At 50.6% G+C, this 18,949-nt stretch overlaps 9 protein-coding genes across 9 annotated transcripts; 2 read left to right on the plus strand and 7 right to left on the minus strand.

Moving 5' to 3' along the window:
* Positions 1-199: 199 nt before the first annotated feature.
* On the minus strand, positions 200-1,981 carry NCS54_01367000 (Hypothetical protein; the record flags this gene model as incomplete). The annotated part of the gene is made up of 2 exons (XM_053158849.1): positions 200-293; positions 342-1,981. 2 exons carry the CDS (start codon positions 1,979-1,981, stop codon positions 200-202), a joined length of 1,734 nt encoding a protein of 577 aa, XP_053014824.1.
* A 603-nt stretch (positions 1,982-2,584) lies between these two features.
* On the minus strand, positions 2,585-3,754 carry NCS54_01367100 (NmrA domain-containing protein; the record flags this gene model as incomplete). Its single annotated transcript, XM_053158850.1, has 4 exons — positions 2,585-2,934; positions 2,994-3,092; positions 3,143-3,190; positions 3,244-3,754. 4 exons carry the CDS (start codon positions 3,752-3,754, stop codon positions 2,585-2,587), a joined length of 1,008 nt encoding a protein of 335 aa, XP_053014825.1.
* Positions 3,755-6,144: 2,390 nt separating this feature from the next.
* On the plus strand, positions 6,145-6,830 carry NCS54_01367200 (DUF4396 domain-containing protein; the record flags this gene model as incomplete). The annotated part of the gene is made up of 2 exons (XM_053158851.1): positions 6,145-6,487; positions 6,538-6,830. The coding sequence occupies 2 exons, from the start codon at positions 6,145-6,147 to the stop codon at positions 6,828-6,830; spliced, it is 636 nt and encodes a 211-aa protein (XP_053014826.1).
* A 175-nt stretch (positions 6,831-7,005) lies between these two features.
* NCS54_01367300 (Cupin-2 domain-containing protein) lies at positions 7,006-8,110 on the minus strand (the record flags this gene model as incomplete). Its single annotated transcript, XM_053158852.1, has 3 exons — positions 7,006-7,408; positions 7,473-7,785; positions 7,843-8,110. 3 exons carry the CDS (start codon positions 8,108-8,110, stop codon positions 7,006-7,008), a joined length of 984 nt encoding a protein of 327 aa, XP_053014827.1.
* Positions 8,111-8,606: 496 nt separating this feature from the next.
* Positions 8,607-9,585, plus strand: NCS54_01367400 (Hypothetical protein; the record flags this gene model as incomplete). Its single annotated transcript, XM_053158853.1, has 3 exons — positions 8,607-8,871; positions 8,921-9,057; positions 9,109-9,585. The coding sequence occupies 3 exons, from the start codon at positions 8,607-8,609 to the stop codon at positions 9,583-9,585; spliced, it is 879 nt and encodes a 292-aa protein (XP_053014828.1).
* Positions 9,586-9,683: 98 nt separating this feature from the next.
* On the minus strand, positions 9,684-11,573 carry NCS54_01367500 (CENP-V/GFA domain-containing protein; the record flags this gene model as incomplete). Its single annotated transcript, XM_053158854.1, has 3 exons — positions 9,684-10,356; positions 10,410-10,817; positions 10,867-11,573. The coding sequence occupies 3 exons, from the start codon at positions 11,571-11,573 to the stop codon at positions 9,684-9,686; spliced, it is 1,788 nt and encodes a 595-aa protein (XP_053014829.1).
* A 966-nt stretch (positions 11,574-12,539) lies between these two features.
* Positions 12,540-13,074, minus strand: NCS54_01367600 (CENP-V/GFA domain-containing protein; the record flags this gene model as incomplete). The annotated part of the gene is made up of 3 exons (XM_053158855.1): positions 12,540-12,639; positions 12,693-12,889; positions 12,946-13,074. 3 exons carry the CDS (start codon positions 13,072-13,074, stop codon positions 12,540-12,542), a joined length of 426 nt encoding a protein of 141 aa, XP_053014830.1.
* A 571-nt stretch (positions 13,075-13,645) lies between these two features.
* On the minus strand, positions 13,646-16,269 carry NCS54_01367700 (Beta-glucosidase; the record flags this gene model as incomplete). Its single annotated transcript, XM_053158856.1, has 3 exons — positions 13,646-16,033; positions 16,081-16,152; positions 16,213-16,269. The coding sequence occupies 3 exons, from the start codon at positions 16,267-16,269 to the stop codon at positions 13,646-13,648; spliced, it is 2,517 nt and encodes an 838-aa protein (XP_053014831.1).
* An 867-nt stretch (positions 16,270-17,136) lies between these two features.
* Positions 17,137-18,949, minus strand: NCS54_01367800 (MFS domain-containing protein; the record flags this gene model as incomplete). The annotated part of the gene is made up of 5 exons (XM_053158857.1): positions 17,137-17,797; positions 17,852-18,249; positions 18,310-18,671; positions 18,722-18,827; positions 18,884-18,949. The coding sequence occupies 5 exons, from the start codon at positions 18,947-18,949 to the stop codon at positions 17,137-17,139; spliced, it is 1,593 nt and encodes a 530-aa protein (XP_053014832.1).

Raw genomic sequence — 18,949 nt, forward strand, 5'->3', positions numbered from 1 at the left:
GACACAGTACTGGATTTCGACCTTATAGCGGCGTGGGTCTCCTCTTACCAAATGTAATCATGAAGCTTAACCCTCGGCTTCACGGGTGCACTGTTTTACTGACTGCAATCCAACTCAAAGCCCTGAACTCCTCAAGACTCAATTCAGTTTTTTCATTATTTTCTCTGTTCAAAACTGTAGTTTCCCTAGGACCACCAATCTATAACCGAGCACGCCCATTCAAAGAATACTCTGGTACAATCTTCTCCGCTGCAAGCATGCCGACTTGGTAAGCCGTAGACTGCGTGTGGCAACTGTATCAAGTTAGTATCCTGAATCATGTAACATCCGTACCAACATACCTCGCAATGATGGGCATGACGCTCAAATCAGCAACCCTTAGTCCGCTCACGCCAAAGACCCTAAACCCAGTGTCGACAACTGCTCCATCCTTTTCACTACGTCCCATGCTGCATGTGCCACTCATATGCCACGTGCTAGTGCAGTTCTTGCGCCAAAAGTCGAGGATATCCTCGTCGCTGTCGCTCGCGGGGACGTCAAAGTTGGCTTGCGTAGGATGAGCGTCCTTCTGGAATTCCGGGCTTCTAGAAACCTTCATAACATCTTTGGTCGCCTCGATGATGACCCGTTTGTCGTATGGGTGCGAGGCAAATGAAGGGTTGAAGATCAACGGCTTTGCAGGATCCGTAGACGCCAATTGTACGTTTCCGACGCCCTGGGAGTTATGCACAAAGACCATGATTGGCAACAAAGGCGGCACCGTATGAGGATCTGTGTAATACTCTTGCGCGATGCCTGCTGTTGCGATCTCATAAGTGGGGATAGTAGGCCGTTGAAGTCGTTTCCTCTCACTCGCCGGGAGGTCCTCAAATTCCTTGCTCTGGAGCACAGCATCGCTCTTGAAGAAGCCCGTATTCATGCTTGTACCAGTGGCCACGTAAGGACCAGTCCGATATAGTTCCCACTCACGCTTGGCAGCGTCTTGAAGGGCCTTGCTGCGGAAGAGAGCCGTGATGTTGTCGGTATGCTCGGCACGGCCGAACTTGAGTGCAATATGGTAGTGATCCTTGTAGTTCTGACCAACATTTGGATTCTCGAGAATCTGTTGAATTCCAAACCTTTCCAACTGGTCTCTGGGTCCAATACCAGAGTGCATCAAGATCTTGGGAGTGTCGAGGCTACCAGTTGAGAGAATGACCTCCTTTGTTGCCCTGAGAATGGTTCCATCCAGCAGGGAGATCCCGACGGCCTTCTTGTTCTCGAAAATGACGCGATGAACCGGTGAATCTGTCTTGATATGCAGGTTGTCTGGAGTAGGATATAGCAAGTCGGCGGCCGTGGCTCTTGTTCCTCGATACATGGTCTTTGGGGCGACGGAGATGCCCAAGCATTCGCCGTTGCCGGTGTCAGTGTTGATATCATAGCCATTGGCCTCCCAAATTTCCATCGAAGAAGTGGCATAGCCATCCCACTTATCCTCGAACCCGATGTGTAGTGGTCCCTGGTAGCCGTGATCGTCACTATTTGGATCCAGGTATTTTTTGACTCCCTCAGGTACCTCGGGGACCTTGTCGTGATACGTTTCGAGCTTCTTGAAACGTTCCTTGGCATTGTCCCAGCTCCAAGCAGAGTCACCGGTGATCTCAGCCATCGTATCCCAATCATCGCGAGGCCCGATTGTCCATGTGGTAAAGTTGACGGTTGATGAGCCTCCCAGACCTCGACCTCTCATGAGGTCTATCTCGCGGCCAGCGAGGTGTTCTTGGGGACTGCTCTTGTATGGATTTGCTAAAGAGGGTTTCATCATTTGAACGAACAGGTTTCCCATGATTCGCTGGTTGACATCGCTGTTCTCACCGCCAGCTTCGACTAACAAGACCGAGGGCCGGGTTGTGGCATGTGCCAGGCCTCTGGCAACACTGCAGCCAGCGGGACCAGCACCGACGACGATAAAGTCATATTGAACTTCCGAAGAGGCCATTTTTTCGTGAAGAATGGTGAGAAATGAATCACAAAGTTGCAATCGAGATCGTTGCTTGCGCCTCGGAGAGAGGCACCCCCTCTTTTGTACCCCTACTCCAAACCCCAGCTCAGAAGCGCCCCCTTGGGATCGGCTTTTGGCGCGGCAGACACAACCGGCACATCAATGCGGCATCCAATGACACAACAATAGCTTGGTAGTAGACGAGCCGTGGGATAATTGGGTTCAACTAGGAAACGAGAGTATTTTGATAAGTGAGACAATCGCGTTACTGAACCAACCAAAGAGCAGCGGGCTGGGCCATTTCCCGCAGTGAAACATTTTAGACCTGCTAAAGTGGGCGGAACTATCGTTCCGATGTGGGTGCTTTGTGACAACCTCGCAGCCTTTTGCCATTGCCTGGGAGACAGGCTGAATTCGTCTTAGCCTGTACTCTCCTTCAGCTCGCCCCTAGCATGGGGCTAGTAACGAGGCAATATGCAATTGGAGCAGATACCTAATATCGTCACACTGAGCATCGAAGACAACCAGTGCTCGGAAAAAAAGCCTAAAGGTGGCAAGGCATGACAGATCTTTGAGCGAGACTATCAAGTTGATCTATCTTCATTCTGGCCCTCTCCAGTTGGTCCTAGCCAGCCATTCTTCAAACGTGCTCGCCCTAACCCCAAGATCTTGCCAAGAGGTATCCTCCTCGGGGTCGATGGTTCCATAGCAAATCCTTTTCTCTGGCGCCTGGGCGATCCACTGCATCATCTGCTTGATGTCCTCTCTGTACCCTTCGCCCACAGTCGCCGCGACTGTGTCTCCCCATTGGTCGATGGTTGTCGACTTGAAGGAAGACGGTGTCGAGGTTGACTTTGTAAAGATGTCGGAAAAGTCAGAAAACCGGACCTTTGGGCTCACGACAGGATACGTTTTGGATTTGGTTTTTTCCGGTCCAACTGCGAACACCTCTGCCCTTGATTTAGCATCTACTCAATCGGTATCACGTCAGATAAAGAGCTGTACTAACCTGCCGCAAAGACTCCAATATCATATGCTGGATCGACCCAATCTGCAAGTGTATTACCGGGAACGGGGGCGCAAAATCGCACAGTTCCATCTTCTAAAACTCGGAGCATCAGCACAAGTCCCCAACTATTTTTGTCAAGGTCGTCACACCTTCTTTACGGCAGTACTGTGGCCACAGCATGTTGCTGTAGAAGAGACCTGATACAACCCGTCAGTTTATCGATAGCAACGCCTCGTGTCATGGGCCCTACCAGGTAACAAAGCAGTGACGGCGGGCAAACGCTGTCGAGCCCACTGCTCAATCTGATGCTTATAGTCAAAGTGATAGACTTTGGTAAAGCGTCCGCCACTAGCTTTGGTCAAGTTCGGCAGGCTGCTCATTACAAAATGCTGTATCTTGCAGGCCTCTGCTGCATCGACAATGTTTCGACCTGCTTGGAGCTCATGCTTCATGTCGTCTTCGGTATCGACGGTTCCGCCCGCAATTCGGTTCTGGGTAACGGCAAAGACGCCGTATGCATCCTTGAAGGCTGAATGCAAACTCGGCCCATCGTATACGTCTCCTTTGACGAGACGAAGTCGATCTGTTGATCCAAACTCAGATACCAATCGTTTAGCGCTTGAGCCCTCGATATCTCGTGTCACCGCCCGGACGTGGAATGCTGGTGAGGTCTTTTGGAGTAGAGCTCTCACTACTCCTCGACCTTGGTTCCCGGTGGCCCCAAGGACGACGATGGTACGAGCTTGCGGAACTGACTGCATGGTGGTTAAAGGTCAGACAAAACAATAAAGTTCGTCATCAGTCGTCAACGTGCGAACGGAACCCTTTTTGCCTTAGCCCCAATATCCGCGGATTACATCATTAATCGGTACCGGACACTGTAATTGGTTCCCAAGCGGGCTTCGAGTTCGATATCGGTTCATTTCAGTGTCTTTCTTCTCCAACATTTCATGCTGGACAGCGGGCTTCCGGATATAGACTCCGGATGGATCTACAAACCGGAGATACGGATTTACCCTACATCGAGAGCCATTTGGCCGAGATCGTAGGGCGTAGTCCAATACCTATTGTGGAACGAACCAAGTTTAAATGCTCGCAAAAAAGGACCAATTGAAGGAAGGGTGCCAAGGGCCGTTGCGAAGTGTAGCAAGGGTCGGTTGGGAGGGGGCTTATCTGCTGATCGATACCACATTTCTCGTCCGAGGTGTTCTAGACCCAAACGGCAAAGTTGGACTTGGCCAGGCAGGAAATCAGCGAGGATTCATTGGGTGTGCGTTAGGCAAAATACAATTTACTAGGATCTAAAGCACAGTCCTCTTCTTTCAACCTTGGGCCATGTATCTGATCTGATGCGCGGAAAGAATTGAAACAAGGATGTCAGCCTGCATGAAAAATTCTGCCCAGCTGTCGTGTCTACAAGTTTATAGCATACACCCCATTTTCTAGGGATTTAGGTACTCGAGCCTTATCCTGTCACATCCAAACTTAGTCCATTCCAACCTTTCTCATTCGGATGGGAAATCTCATCATGGCTGACAATCCTCAATCTGCTACTCCCAACCTCACCAATCTCATCTCATCGTACTCTATTCTGACAACACTCTCATCATGGATCTCGACGCTCGACCTATATCATCTCGCTCTCACTAATCGCTCCCACCATTCATTCATCCTAGCCTCGCCACAAATCTTCAAAGTCCTCACTCTTCAATCTCTCTGTGATGGACGAGGACTAGCAGATCGGCAAGAATTCCGCGGCCTGTATAAAATCTACGATCTCAACAAAGGGTGTGCATTAATTCGACGCGATGAACCGGTTGAGGTTTGTCTCTACAACCTCAAGTGCGACGAAGCCGGTGCCCTTCCCTGCGTCAAGTGCGGCATCAACGTCTGCGAGGAATGCAGGTACTATCCTCGGACCTCACCTGCAGGGAAAGGCAGAGACCCCAAAAGAAGTCCTCACCTCAACGCGTCGTTTCAAATTGGAGCCGTCATGTGCCTATGCCCTCCTTGCGATACTGCCATGGAGGAGGAGGTCCAAGGCAAATTCCTCAATGAGCTCTGCGACTGTGACGCCCTGAGATACTGGATATGCTCTAAATGTAGGCAAGAGGTGGACGATTTCACAGGGGATTACCGGGGAGAGCATACTGCGTTAGAAGGAGAAACTGAAGGTTTTGGTCCTCTACCAACTAAGTATATCGATGATGCAGGCTGGATAAGGGCGGCAAGTCTAAACTTCATCTTAGGACAAAAAACGATACACTAACGAGACTCGTCTAGATGTGGTGCATGTGTGGTGCAAGTGTTCCTCTGCATACGGGGGTAAGATGCACTTGGTGCAAGAGACGTCATCTGCCAGAGTCGGAGTGGTGTAATGAGTTCAAAAGACTAGGGTCTAAGATTCCTTGGTTTGATGATGTATGTTTGTTATATTGCCTCATTTTTCCAGTCAGGTTTCCCTTGACTGACTTTTGTATAGGATGCCGATTATCCGCACTGGCGGCCTGACGACCAGGGCAAGTATCCAGTGCCATATCCAAGGCTCGGCTATAAGCGACCTGGAGATAGGTATTGAAAGGAAATGGGTTGATGTCAAACAGTCATAACAAGTCACCCACGACACAGGGAGAGATAAGTTCCGGGTGTGCTCGGATTTACTGTAGGAGCCGACAAGCCCCGGATAGTTGCGATAGCAGGGGACATTTGGAGATGCCAGCAATCCACATTCAATAAAAACGATATCTGTAAAGAGAGACACCAGAGTTCGGTCGATGATATCGGAACTAAATTAGGTATGTTGCGTAAGCCTATTATGGCCTTAAAGCAATGAGGCAATAGTCAGACCAAACTGGACTCACAGAAAGTCTCGCATAAAGCTATGAATACGACACCCATTCGGGGTCTTTTCACTATGAGAGCTCACTCATAAGCTCACTCACTTCTCATATGAAAGCTGATAAATCTCAGTGAGCACATTTCGCCGTGTGACCAACCTCGTGATAAATGTGGGGCTGAGTCAATTGTGCGGTTTTGCTTTGGCGCGTGAAAAAACACATCCTCTCATCTCTGCTATTACCATACTCTTACCGTTTTTAGTTCTGTTCATTTGGCCTCATTCCCCGCGTTTTATCTTGTCTTTGGAAGAAAAATGAACGGCATCGCCTATCACACTCGCCTTTGCGGGGCCAGGTTACTCTCACGTTCACCTCACATCAACACGGCTGCGTTCATCAACGCACCCTCAATAGGCCTGAGTTTACAGAAGCAATGGACAAGCAGTCAATCATGCAGCAAGAAAACACCCTGCCAAAAGTCGGCTCCTCTCTCCGCGACATCCGCTGCCTTCTGGAACTCTAGGCCGACATGGAATCGAGCTTCTGTCAACACGTTGCGCTGTCTCGTTGGCTGCACGTTGGGTGACTTTACGGCTATGTGGTTTTTGCAAGCCTACTATCCGGATCTTAGCATGGGCGTCGTAATGCCAATATCCAGTAAGGAAGTTCTCATCAACGCTGCATCTTCTTCCTTCTAACGAGAACAGTGGCTTCTGGCATCTCAAGCTCCATCCTGTTGGAGACCGTCATGCTTCGTATCGGCCGTGATGGATTGTCATGGCTCACAGCTGCAAAGACGGCCATCGGCATGAGTTTCATATCAATGATCACGATGGAGGCAGCCGAGAATGCGGTTGACTACTACCTCACCGGCGGAAATGTCTCTCTCAACGACCCTGCGTTCTGGCTCGCTGCTGGCCTGTCTATAATTGCTGGCTTCTTCGCCCCTCTTCCATACAACTACATACGCCTACGAAAGTATGGAAAGGCTTGTCACTGATCGGATCTTTGATGTGGCCGCTACTGGTAGCGCCGGACTTCGATACACGCATCCTCACTCCCTGTACAATACCCGATGTCATAATAAACCAAGTAGAAATAACGCTATCATGTGCTTCTCATACAAATGTTCTTCAATGCCCAATACAGCAACTCTTCCCTGATTCCTGTACCCTCTACTTCCTCCTCTGGATACCCAGGCACTCGAGGAAGGGACCATCGTGACAAGCCACCAGATAAGCCTTTTCTGTTGAAGACTCATTAATATGCTTGATCTTGCACCACGAAGGAATGGCAAAAGTGTCGCGAGCCTCCCACTTGAAGACCATCTTCTCGCCCGATGGGGCTTCAACCTCTGTGCGACCGGTTCCTTCGTAACAGTGGTAGAGGTATGACTGGCTCTCTTGCGACTCCACCGAAGCACCAGGGTTCAAACGCTCGGCTTGGACGGTGAGGATGTTTGATAGAGGCTTGCCATCTGCAAGAGTGTATTGATAGATGGTGTAGTCGTCCTTGCTGGCGTTGAGGGCCTTCTCTACCGGGCCCCAAGGGAAACGCCACTCGCAGGGGTCACAGTGCCTTTGGGGGAAAGGTTAGCTCATGATCAAAGAAAGTATAGAAAATAAAAATATCGTGTGCTTACTCGCTAGGGTAACGAGGGTTAGAGTAACCCTCAGCAAAGTGCACTGGAGCGAAGCGGAAGAGGGGAAGGTTCAGCATGTCAAGCCAAATGACAGGCTTATCACTTTCGTTGCCGTGGTCATGCCAGTGCCAGATAGGTGTGACAACAACATCTCCTCGAACAAGAGGCATTTTCTTTCCCTCGACAGCAGTGAAACCTTCACCATCCATGATGAAGCGACAGGCAAAGGCAAGATGTCTGTGTGCTGGGGCAGTCTCGCCCGGGTTGACGATTTGCAAGCCGCCATAGATGGTGTCTGTAGTATAGGGAGCCTCTAAAAGTAGCGTAAGTATATGATGAAGAATCGACTATGACTCGGCAGGGGGCTTACGCATGCTGGGGTTCACTAGCATCAGGACTCTCCTCTCAGCCTTCTCCTCGGGCACCAACCGAGCAGCTGTTTCCAGATGCGGTAGAGCGTCTCGGTATTTCCACATGTGAGGCTTCGTGGCAGGGTTAGGCGTGGGAGGCACCATCATGTTCATCTGCGACCACAGAGGGTCGAGGTGTTGGGCAGGGAGAGCACTGAGATAGGACTTCATCTCCTCTGTCTCGCCGTCGGCGGCGCTGGCGCTCGTGGTGCTAGTGTAGTTTCCCATTGTGATAGATGTTGTCTAGATGTGTGTTTTCGTAGTGATTGATCGTTTGTTGAAGCTAGTGTCGGCTTCGATTCTTTATAATATTACTCGAGAGTCGTAGGCATCGAACGATTACACAGATGCCGCTACCACTGCCGCATCTCAAGAATGGAGAAAGGATGAAGGTCAGGAAAGTCAAACAAACATGGACTAATCACAAGTCTCCCAATGCTGAGCCACGCGTAGGGGAAACGACTTGCAGCCCGGAACAAAGTCCGCCGAACACAACCGAGGCCATTCCGAAATCCCGGAAGCTCCGTCCAAGATCCGCATTCCGATCGGACCGCGACGTGGTTGGCTCCCCACGTGGATCCTCACCCATGACGCTTTTCGGCAATCTATTGTACAATTACCTTCGACTAGACATTGCTTGGAGGGGTTTAAAATCAAGACTTGGACCATCAGAAGCTGAGAAATGCGTCACCTTACCAGTAAACTCGCTTCACTATCACGCACAATGTCTACCGCTTCTTGGACACGTCTTATTCGCTTTGTCGATGACAACGGCAACGAGACTTTTGGCGAGCCAATCATTCAGGATGACAAGGAATTCTCCGATCGTCTAGCCAAGAATGATCTTTGGGCTGTTGAGTACAAGGGCACAAGTCCTGTAGCTGAACTCACCAAGGGCGAGAAGATCCATGTCAAGGCTGTTCGGGAACTTCTCCGACCTTCCGATGTGCCGATTATTCGATGCATTGGCCTTAACTACATCAAGCACAGTATGTTACTGGTTCCCCGTGAAGAAATACATTACTAACACAAAATCAGTCAAGGAGGGTGGCCGAACCCCGCCCCCATACCCCTCAGTCTTCATCAAGCCCGCGACCTGTGTCACTGGCTTCAACGATGATGTTCCTATTCCCAAGATTGCCCAGGACGGCACAGTAGACTACGAGGGAGAGCTGGTAAGTTACTATTTGGATCTTTTGTAAATCGCGACTAACATGGGTATGTAGGGCATTGTCATTGGCAAGACTGGCAAGAACATCCCCAAGGAGTCTGCCCTCTCCCACATTGCTGGATACGTCGTCTCCAACGATGTCTCCGCCCGAGCATGGCAGCGTGATCCCAAGAAGGCCGGTGGTGTTCCCCAGTGGTGCTTCAGCAAGGGTTTCGACAAGTTCGCCCCTCTCGGCCCTCTTCTCGTCTCTCCTGCTGTTGTCGGAAACGCCTCCACCCTCAACTTGAGGACAACCGTCAACGGCGAGGAGAGGCAAAACTCCGACACTGGCGATCTTCTCTTTGGTGTTGAGGAGATCGTCAGCTTCATCAGCCAGGGAACTACCCTCGAGGCTGGTACCGTTGTTCTCACTGGCACACCATCTGGAGTTGCCATGGGTATGAAGGAGCCCAAGTACCTCAACGACGGAGATATTGTGGAGGTTAGCATTACCGGACTGGGAAGCGTCAGGAACAAGATGGTTTTCGAGTAGATATAGAACGCAAAGATGGAATAATAAAAGTACATTTAGACCTAATGATTTCACATCAGTAGTGTTGGGTATTGTCTTGAACTCGTTGATTTTACTAGTTACTCATTAAGCAGTTCCCAAACCCCCTGCATATCGTTTAACCATGACATGTCATTTACATCAAAGTTGAAATGAGCCAGATCTTGGTAGGAGAGATCAGGCATTGGAGTCTCAAACTCGTCAGCCAACTGCTGCACCAAGTCTGGTAGCTCAATGTCAGCTGGGACATCAGGCCCTCCCCCAGTTTGACTCCCTTCGCTGGTTCGACAAGAAGTTCTCTTGCTTCCCCCTTCGTGCCCAGGCAAGCCTCCTGGTAGAGCTTGCAAGATCTTGGATGAAAGAATATGCAAAGCTGCCACGCATCTTCGTGCTGATTGGCCAAATTTCTCATGAGCCTTCAGCACTGAAATAGCTTGGCCCCAAGAGCGCCCAATTTCAACCGCAGGAAAGACATCTGGTCTTAACTTCGCGGCGATGAGAACAGTGGCAGCTGAGTACACATAGTAGACGCGATACCACCACGCGGGTAGAAGGCCCACAGTGCTGTCAAGAGTCTGGTGCGTGAGAAGTGTTGTGATAATATTCTGAGCCGTGGCAACGCAGAACATCGCTCCTTGCTGAATGACACGGATCTGCAAAGTGTCGTCGGCCAGACTGTTCTCAGCCGGTGATTGTGTAAGGCAGAATCGTGACAACAGCGGTCGGAGAAGCAGAATCCGAGCATGAAGAAAGCTATGTCCGTTCTTAGCCATACGTACTAAAGGTGCCTTCCTGGGGGTACTTACCGCATCCGGAGGATCACAGCCTGACGACGTGCTATCTCGTCCTTGTTCGCCTCCAGCATATTCCACTTCAAGTGATCTGGAAGTTTCTTTTCCCATTTACTGAGCGAACGGTCCAGTTGAACGACCTTGTCGAGATCTTCGTCATCATTATCTGAACTGTCGTGGTCAGGGACATGATGCTCTTTTGCTTTGCATCGGCCACTATGAGAGCCTCCGTAGAGCGCTATCATTGTTTGGTGAATTATCTCATAGAGTCTGACCGACTCTACAAAGAAGCTGTAGTATCCTGTGTCTCTTCCCGATGTCACATCTCTTGGGTCAACAGGTGGTGATTTGTTGGGTAAGGGGACAGCCATTGCAGGACGTTTCGAAATCATGGCAGGACGCCCATGGGTTACAGACACCATCCTACTTGCGTTAGCTATGCTTCACAACAATTCGTGTCCTTCGTACATACCTATCCATGAGAATGCACCCATACCATATCCGACGTAATAGTTCTCGCTCTCCGGGATCAGATCGATCTGCTGACGTTTCCGGTAGGTGAAGCCCCAAGCCTTGAGCCATTCTTATTGCCGAGCCAACAACCATCCATGTCTGATGAGGATTGTAAGTGCTCTGAAGATATTGACTGGTAACCAACAGACACTGCACGAGCTCAAGGGATCCAGACTCCCAGGGGCTCATTGGTAATAAGTCTTGGGCTCGGCGAAAGTAGGTCTCGCTTGACTGTTCTCGTTGCTCGAGAGACTGAGACTCAAGTAGTTGCGTGGAAAGAGCAAAGATGATGTTGAGGGTAGCAACAAAGATACGTTCGTTGAAATCAATGACTGTCCCGGCGAAGATGGCATTGTATGCATTGGTCCAACGCTTTCGATCGAGGAATGGGTACAAAGGGTCTACATAGAACCAGTACAGTTCCATGAGATGATCTGCTTGCCGACGTGGAGGCAGGACGTAGGAAAGCTCAGGAGCTGGTGCATCACCGGCGCCTGTGACACCTAGAACCGAACGCGAGGTAGCTGGGACACTGTTGGAGGGGCCTGTCCCAGGTTTACCCAGACGAATATCGATAGCCTTTTTAATTTGAGCTGTGAAGGAACCAGCACTACTGATTCCAAAGAACTCTCCAGTGTTGGTCCCTTCGTCAACGACAGCTGTCATGGAGTCGATGACAGATGGACTGGTTGAGCAAGCCGACGCCCCAAGTTGTCTTTGACCTTGTGCCTCGTGTCTACTCCCGGGTGTTGTTCCAGCTGGAGATGAATGTTGTTGCTGAGGCGGTGGGTTAGACATGGCTTGCACTCTTATCTGAGCTTCAGACATGTGTGCTACACGTCCTAGGTCAGGGCTTCTTGCAGAGCCGACATTTGGAAGAGTTTGAGGATTTGCTCCCTGTGGCACGATATTGTTGGTATCACGACTCAATCTGATTGATGGGCCTTCTGAGTCGCGAACACGGACGAGACTGCCTGCACTATACTTGCATTGGTCTCGCAAGCTCAGCTTCCGCGAACATGATCCACAGACTATACATTTCGTCAGTGTATGCTTTCTACAATTATTCTACACCTCATGAAGGGGTGACGTAATATTGGCCAATATGTCAACATCCAACACGCTGGGACATCAGGTGATGACTTGCCTGGACGCACACCATCGCATTTGACCTTTTTCGCACGACAGTTATCGCAAGCGACGTCGATCTTGAGTCGTTTTGACCCACTTTGCCTACTTCCAGGGCCCTCGACAACTCTCTGGGGAGGCTCCATCTGGTGCTATGCCGCCGTCTCTCAGTGAGCTCGGGAGACTGGGGACAGGTCCGGAACAACTTCACGTGACTTGACGTGATCCGGTCAGAGATGAGAGAGGCCACAGAGATAAGCAGGCTGCAATGAGACGTGTGGAGTTGTCCCGGAGGATCAGGACCTTGATGATCGAGAAATCCGGGGTCGGAGGACGTGGATAAGGAAAGATTTCGGAATGAGTCGACGTCTCGTTCCGAGGTTGAGTTTGTCCCGAAAGCGTGTTCCGAACCAATCGGAAGCGATGTTTATTCATAAGCTAATTACTCCGCATCTCAGTGTCTCAGTGTCACGAACCCCTGTCCATCAACTCCTCCACAAATTCTTACTTTCTCATCTCCTCCCACTGGCCAACTCCCTCAACCGGCTCCATCCATTTCGGCCGGTTCTTGACAAAGATCTCGTTTGCCGGCTTGAGATTCAGCCTAAAGACAAGTCAGCTTGTTGTTACCGAGTGCACGGTAACGCCTCCACTTACCCTCCGTCCAGGAGTGGCAGTCGGATGAGATGAAATGTTCCTTTGGCTGCGGCTGGAATCGTCCATAATGTGCATCCACATGTCCGGCAAAAGTGCTTTTCTTTCTTATTCCCGCTGGCTGTATCTGAGAGGATGAATTCTCCGATGGCGTTGTCGGCAGCCGTTATTTGGACATCCTTCGTCGCAAACTTGCCAATCTATATCCGAGATTAGAAATCTCTCTGAGATGTTGATTCACTCTCTCAGTTCTTACCAGCTGATGTGCTCCTCCAGCTCCTTTGCTACAATGCTCACAGAAGCATGACAGTACTGTGACTGGCTCTGATGAGATGCTGAACTTGACAGCAGCACAGAGGCACTGCCCAGAATATGGAGCTGACATTGTGATTGTGAATTTCTTCGTGACTTAGGTATGGATGTATCTAGTAAAGAACCTTGATGGTATCATCGTTTATATGAGTATTTCAACTTGGGTATGTATAGGTAGGTATGCAGTTAACTTGGAAACCTACACACGCCACCATCCGTGGTTTGAGGTCCAAGTCCACAGCTCCAACATTCTCGGAACCGGAACGCCTCCCTCAACAGGCTCCGGCCGACCAGAGCCGCCTACCCAGTGACACATCTTCCGAAGCCACGGGATCATGTCTGCTCTAGGTCCACCTTTCGGGTATCCATCCTCGAGTCTTGGCGAGTAACGGCTATGGGACAGTGAGAACGGTAACATGGACTTTATCTCCGTCCCTTTAGAATACAAACAGTGGTAATTAGGTTTCAGAGATTAGGGTGTAAAATATCAACGTTGGCTGCTTGTCGTAACGGTGCTAACAACAAGAGTTACAGATTGTAGAGTATGAGGGCCTGTATCGTTGGGCGGGATATTTTGTTGACCATATCTTGTCATAATCTATTCTCTAATTCTTTACTCCTGATCATGCAATTTTATCTAATATCTATGGGTCAAAAGTCAGCTTCTCCGACTTTACAACAACCTCTCCCACGAGATCAGCCGCCGAAGAACCCAGAGAGAAACGGTATTCTCCTTCATCGACCACCCACTTCTGAAGACCAGTGTCATAGTACGCCAAGCCTCTATCCTTGACTGAAAGTTGCACCGTCTTCTTCTCACCAGGCTGTAGCTGCACCTTGCTAAAGGCCACTAGAGCCTTGATCGGGTGGTCTGCACTGGAAGAGGCTCGTCCCGCGTAAACCTGCACCAACGAACCTCCGGCCTTGCTTCCTGTGTTTGAGACTTCAGCTGTGACAGCCCAGGCTTCATTGTCTCTCGTCACATTCTTCAAGTCGTATGTAAAAGTCGTGTAAGACAAACCGTGGCCAAAGGGGAAGTTGATCTTGTCCTTGTCAAGGCGATCAAAGTGGCGATATCCAACAAAAACTCCTTCCTCGTACTTGACCTTGAGTTGGTCATTGACGTACTCGCCAGGGAAGTTTCCGTGCGCTGGGCAATCCTCGAGGCGCTTGGGGAAGCTAACTGGCAGTCGACCTTCAGGGTTCACGGCTCCAGTAAGTACGTCAGCGATGGAGTAACCGCATTCCTGACCGGGGAACCAAGCTTGCATGACGGCAGATACCTGATCAAGCCAGGGCATGGCGATAGCAACGCCGGTGGAGTTCACCACAATGGTGTTCTTATTGGCAGCCGCAACAGTCGAGACCATAGCATCCTGAGTTCCCTTGCGAGGCAGGTTGAAAGAGTCCTGATCACGACCCTCAGTCTCCCATTGAGGGTCGTGGCCAGTGAAAACAATAGCGTAGTCAGCATTCTTGGCAACCTCTGAAGCTTCTCCGAGGAGATCAGCATCATGGTCTGACTCCAGCGAGAAGCCGAGGCGAACGCCACTGCGACCTTCAAGAATGGTCAAGCCAATCTTTGTCGGGGGGTCACTGCAGATGCGCAGACGGTATGTCTTGCCAGCCTCGAAGCTATAGCGGAACTCGGGCTCCGGAGCTGCCAAGAACAGCGAGCCCATGGGGTCCGAGCAGTTTCCAGGCTGCTCAAAGATGAGATCGTCGTCGACAAAGACGCGAGTAGGTCCGAGTCCAGAGCAGGCGATGTAATGTGTACCTGTCTCAGCTGGTGTAAAGTCTCCAACAATCTCGAGTCTTCGCCAGAGGGACTCTTGAGATCCTAGAGGCGAATACACCGAGGTTGGCTGGGAGATGACTGACACGGGCTCAGTCTTGCCGCTCTCGAACAGTTGTCGGCTGAAGCCGGGTTGTCCATCAAGACCGACCACAGTACCGCAAGAGCCATCCTTGCTAATTGCTGGAAGAAGACGCTCACGGTGGGCTCCTTTGGCAAATGTAAACTCAACATCATCGCCAAGGGCTTCATGTAGGGCGTCCCAAGGTGTGACTTTTCGGTAAGCATTGACGGCGGCACTGCCACCACCGTGGGCCATAGCATCCTTAGCGAAGCCAACGAGAGCAATCTTCTTCTTGCTAACCTTGTCCTTTGAAAGGGGTAGAAGATTTCCCTCGTTTTTCAACAGCACAATGCCTCGTGCACCAGCTTCTCGGATCATGTTCCGGAGTTCGGGGCTATCGGTCGATTGTCCGAGAATAGCAGGATCCGCCTCATCCTCAAGGGCCTTGAGCTTGAGAGCGAACTGAATGACAGACTTGGCCCGCTCATTTATGACCTCTTCCGTGACTTCTCCCTTCTTAAGTGCTTCGATAACATCAGCCTCCTTGCGAAGTCGAGGAGGCCCAGGCATTTCCAAGTCCAGCCCGGCGTTGAGGGCGGAAGCAACTGAGTTTGTGCCACCCCAATCACTCATGACGAGGCCATTCCATCCCCAGTTTTCACGAAGGACGTCCTTCAAGAGCCAGTTGTGTTCGTCGCAGTGGACTCCGTTGACGTGGTTGTAAGCTGTCATGATAGCCCAGGGCTTGGCCTCCTTGATGGCAATCTCGAAGGGGCGTAGATAAATCTCACGGAGAGCTCGCTCGTCGATAGTCTCATCGACCGTCGTCCGAGCCGTCTCCTGCTCGTTGGCCACGAAATGCTTAATCGTCGCGGACACACCAACACTCTGCAGACCCTGAATAACTCGAGAAGACATCTTTCCGGCGAGGAAAGGGTCTTCACTGAAGCTCTCAAAGTTACGCCCTCCAAGTGGATGTCGATGAATGCAAACTGTAGGTCCTAGGATGCAGTGGGCTCTCTTACCCCTTGCCTCCTTGGCGAGAGCACGGCCGAATCTCTCGGCGAGTTCTGTGTCGAAACTCGCTGCGAGATTGCATGCTGCCGGGAAACAGGCGGATTTGATGCTAAGGTCTGTAGCTGCTGAACGGACCCCATTGGGGCCATCAGCTGTCTGAAGATACGTTAGTTCATACTGGGTAATGTGAGCTTGGATGTTACCTTGATCGCTGGGACTCCCTTTTCGGGCAGACCGACAGTCTCGGAGAAGTTCTGGCCTGCGAGCAGGGATATCTGAAAGTGACGATGTTAGCACCAAGACTAGGGCATGGTTGTTGGATTTCTGCGACACACCTTCTCCTCCAATGTCAGCGACTTGATAATCGCATCAATATCAGTATTCTTGGCCATCTTGTAATCTCGTTATCTCAGAAGAGCCAATTTCAGACTTGACCAAGAATCACGAGTGATTAACACAACACCAGCTCACTTTATCAACGCGCTCCGTTGAGCTATGGGTCGAAGCTAACTGGAGAGCTAGACCCAACAGCCAATCATGTCCAGGTCCGAGGTCCTTTCCGGAGGGTCCAACTCCACTCGGATGAGGAGTTGGTGATTCTCGGCTAAGAAGTTCGGCTATTACGACGTCGAATATTGCGCGATCAAGTTATTCGAGGTTTGTCTTGAGGTTGAAGAGATCAATTCCCATGCTAATGACTGCCGTTCTCGTCGTACTTTTTATACCATGTCAATAAAATAGCTGCCAAATGATGGCTAGCAAAGTGCGGAGATCCCTGCAGGTCTATGGGTTGCTACGGTGTGTGTGTGTCGACCGAAAGCCCCATCGAAGTCAATAATTGCTTCTTATTGCTCGGCATCCGGAACTACGAGTTACGGTATATAGATAATAGCTGACATGATGCGGTGGGGGCTTCGGAGCCGAGGAGGAAAAGAAGACTAGTGTCCATGACTACCTACGTGACCAGGCCTCTTCAGCCTGTCTCGGTAACCGATATTGTCTGAGGCTGGGTATTGGCAGTACCAATTTCTGATATCCCATAGGTTCTTTGACTCAATAAGTTGGTTGTTTCCAGGTTTGCAGTTTCATCTATGCAAGGCCTGACTTAGGTTTACCTTCTGGGCGGCGAATTCGACCGATATCTCACTGAAAGGATGAAGATGGGATCCAAAAGATCAATTATCTAGCCAAGGTCTGGATCCTCTTCCTAGATTATACTATACGAGCTTAAAAGTTCTCAAGCAATCAGGATCGTCGGATTAAGCAAGCTCGACCTGATCGACCTGCTTGTCCTTCTTGTTATCCTTCTCCAAATCTCCACCCTCGATATCTGCAAGCTTTCCAGCGTGAAGAGCACCATTTGACTTGCCCTCAAACACTTCCTGGATCTCCTCAAGAGTATGACCCTTGGTCTCTGGGAAAAGAAACCAGATGACAACAATGAGCATAGCCAAAATGCAGCAGAAGACGATGTAGTACTTCCAGCCGATCTTACCCATGGCGATGGGGTTGACCTGGTTTCCAACGACCAAACCAACAAACGTGCTGATGTACATGATGGAAACGCCACGGCCACGAAGAGTGTAGGGGTAGATCTCAACGATGTAAGCCTGAAGCAGAGGAGCCCAAGCGATGGCATAGAAGAAGAAAGTGATGAAGACGAAGCCAACGATAGCTCGGCCAGTTTCCTCACTCCTTGTCGAAGCGAAGTGAGAGCTGAGAGCAGTCCAGATGACGTAAGAGACGCACATTCCGCAAGTCGAGGTGAGGAACAGAGTTCGGCGTCCGAGACGATCGACCAACATGGCTCCAACAAAGATGGCAGCCAACCAGTTGGAAATCTGCAACAGACCATTGATGAGAGTCTGGTCCTTGGCGTCGGTGATTCCGATAGTGTTGAGAACGAGAACGAGGTAGTAGCTGTAGATGGTTAGCTTTCAGTCTGTCAAACGCGGAGAGCAATGTCAAACTAACCTGACGAGGTTGATTCCGTTCCACTGAGCAAACCAACCAACGATGACAGCGATAAGGGTACGCCTGCGGTTCGCTGGTGTACGGACAAGCTCGAGCCAAGAGTTCTGCGACATGGCATCGGCCTCGTGCGTCAAAGCACCCTCAATCTCTGCCATCTCAAAATGCACAAGAGGGGCATCAAAGTCACCTCCAGCATGGTATTCGGCCAAGATTTTTCGAGCTTCTTCCCTTCGACCGTGTGCGACGAGCCATCGAGGCGATTCGGGGAGGAAGTAGATCGTGAGAAGCTGAAGAGCGGGGAGAGCTCCTTGAAGAAGAGAGGGGATTCTCCAGCTCCATGTTGTGTCGAGCTTGAATGTTCCAAAGGTGCACCACGCGGCAATGATGCCTCCCAAGTACTATCACCCTTTGAGTTAGCCGATGCGTTCCCATGATTCATCGAAAGGCTCAAGACTCACGAAAGAAGTGTTGTAGAGAGCTGTCAGCTTGCCACGATGCGTTGGGTAGGCAAGCTCTGTGATGAGAATAGGGCTAGGTTGAGCAAGGAAACTGGTGAAGAAGCCGAGAATCGCTCTCGCTGCGATGAACGTGTGAAGGTTCTGCGACACGGCCTGCATGATGGCAAAAGCAACACATGTCAAGGCGCCAATGGCCATGGCCGTCTTTCTACCAAATCGATCGCAGATGTAGGTGACGAGGAAGAGGGCAACGACTTTGCCGGCAGGGTAGACCGAGTTCATGGCTCCGAGCATGGCACCTTGAGGGTTGCCAAAGTACTGTCGCCATTGAGGGAGTGTTTGAAGACCGTTCATCATGGATCCTGAGATGTCAGCGACCATGAAGCGCAATTGGAGTCGTCGTAGAGCTCACCATCGTAGCCAATTGCACCGGATGACACGAGAGGGATCAGAAGAAGTAGGTTGAGCTTGAGGAGATGAGGCGTGCGATACCATGGTCGAGGGTCATTGGGAAGCACCTAAGATGGTCGGTCAGCACTCGTGGTAATCAAGTCAATTGAAATGTTTGACTCACTGCAGCGAGCTCAGGGCCGACGACTGCGGCCGCCCCTTTTCTCTCCTTGTGCGATGAAGAACCCAT

This window comes from Fusarium falciforme, chromosome 11 (assembly GCF_026873545.1).
Source record: "Fusarium falciforme chromosome 11, complete sequence".
NCBI classification, from domain to species: Eukaryota; Fungi; Ascomycota; class Sordariomycetes; order Hypocreales; family Nectriaceae; genus Fusarium; species Fusarium falciforme.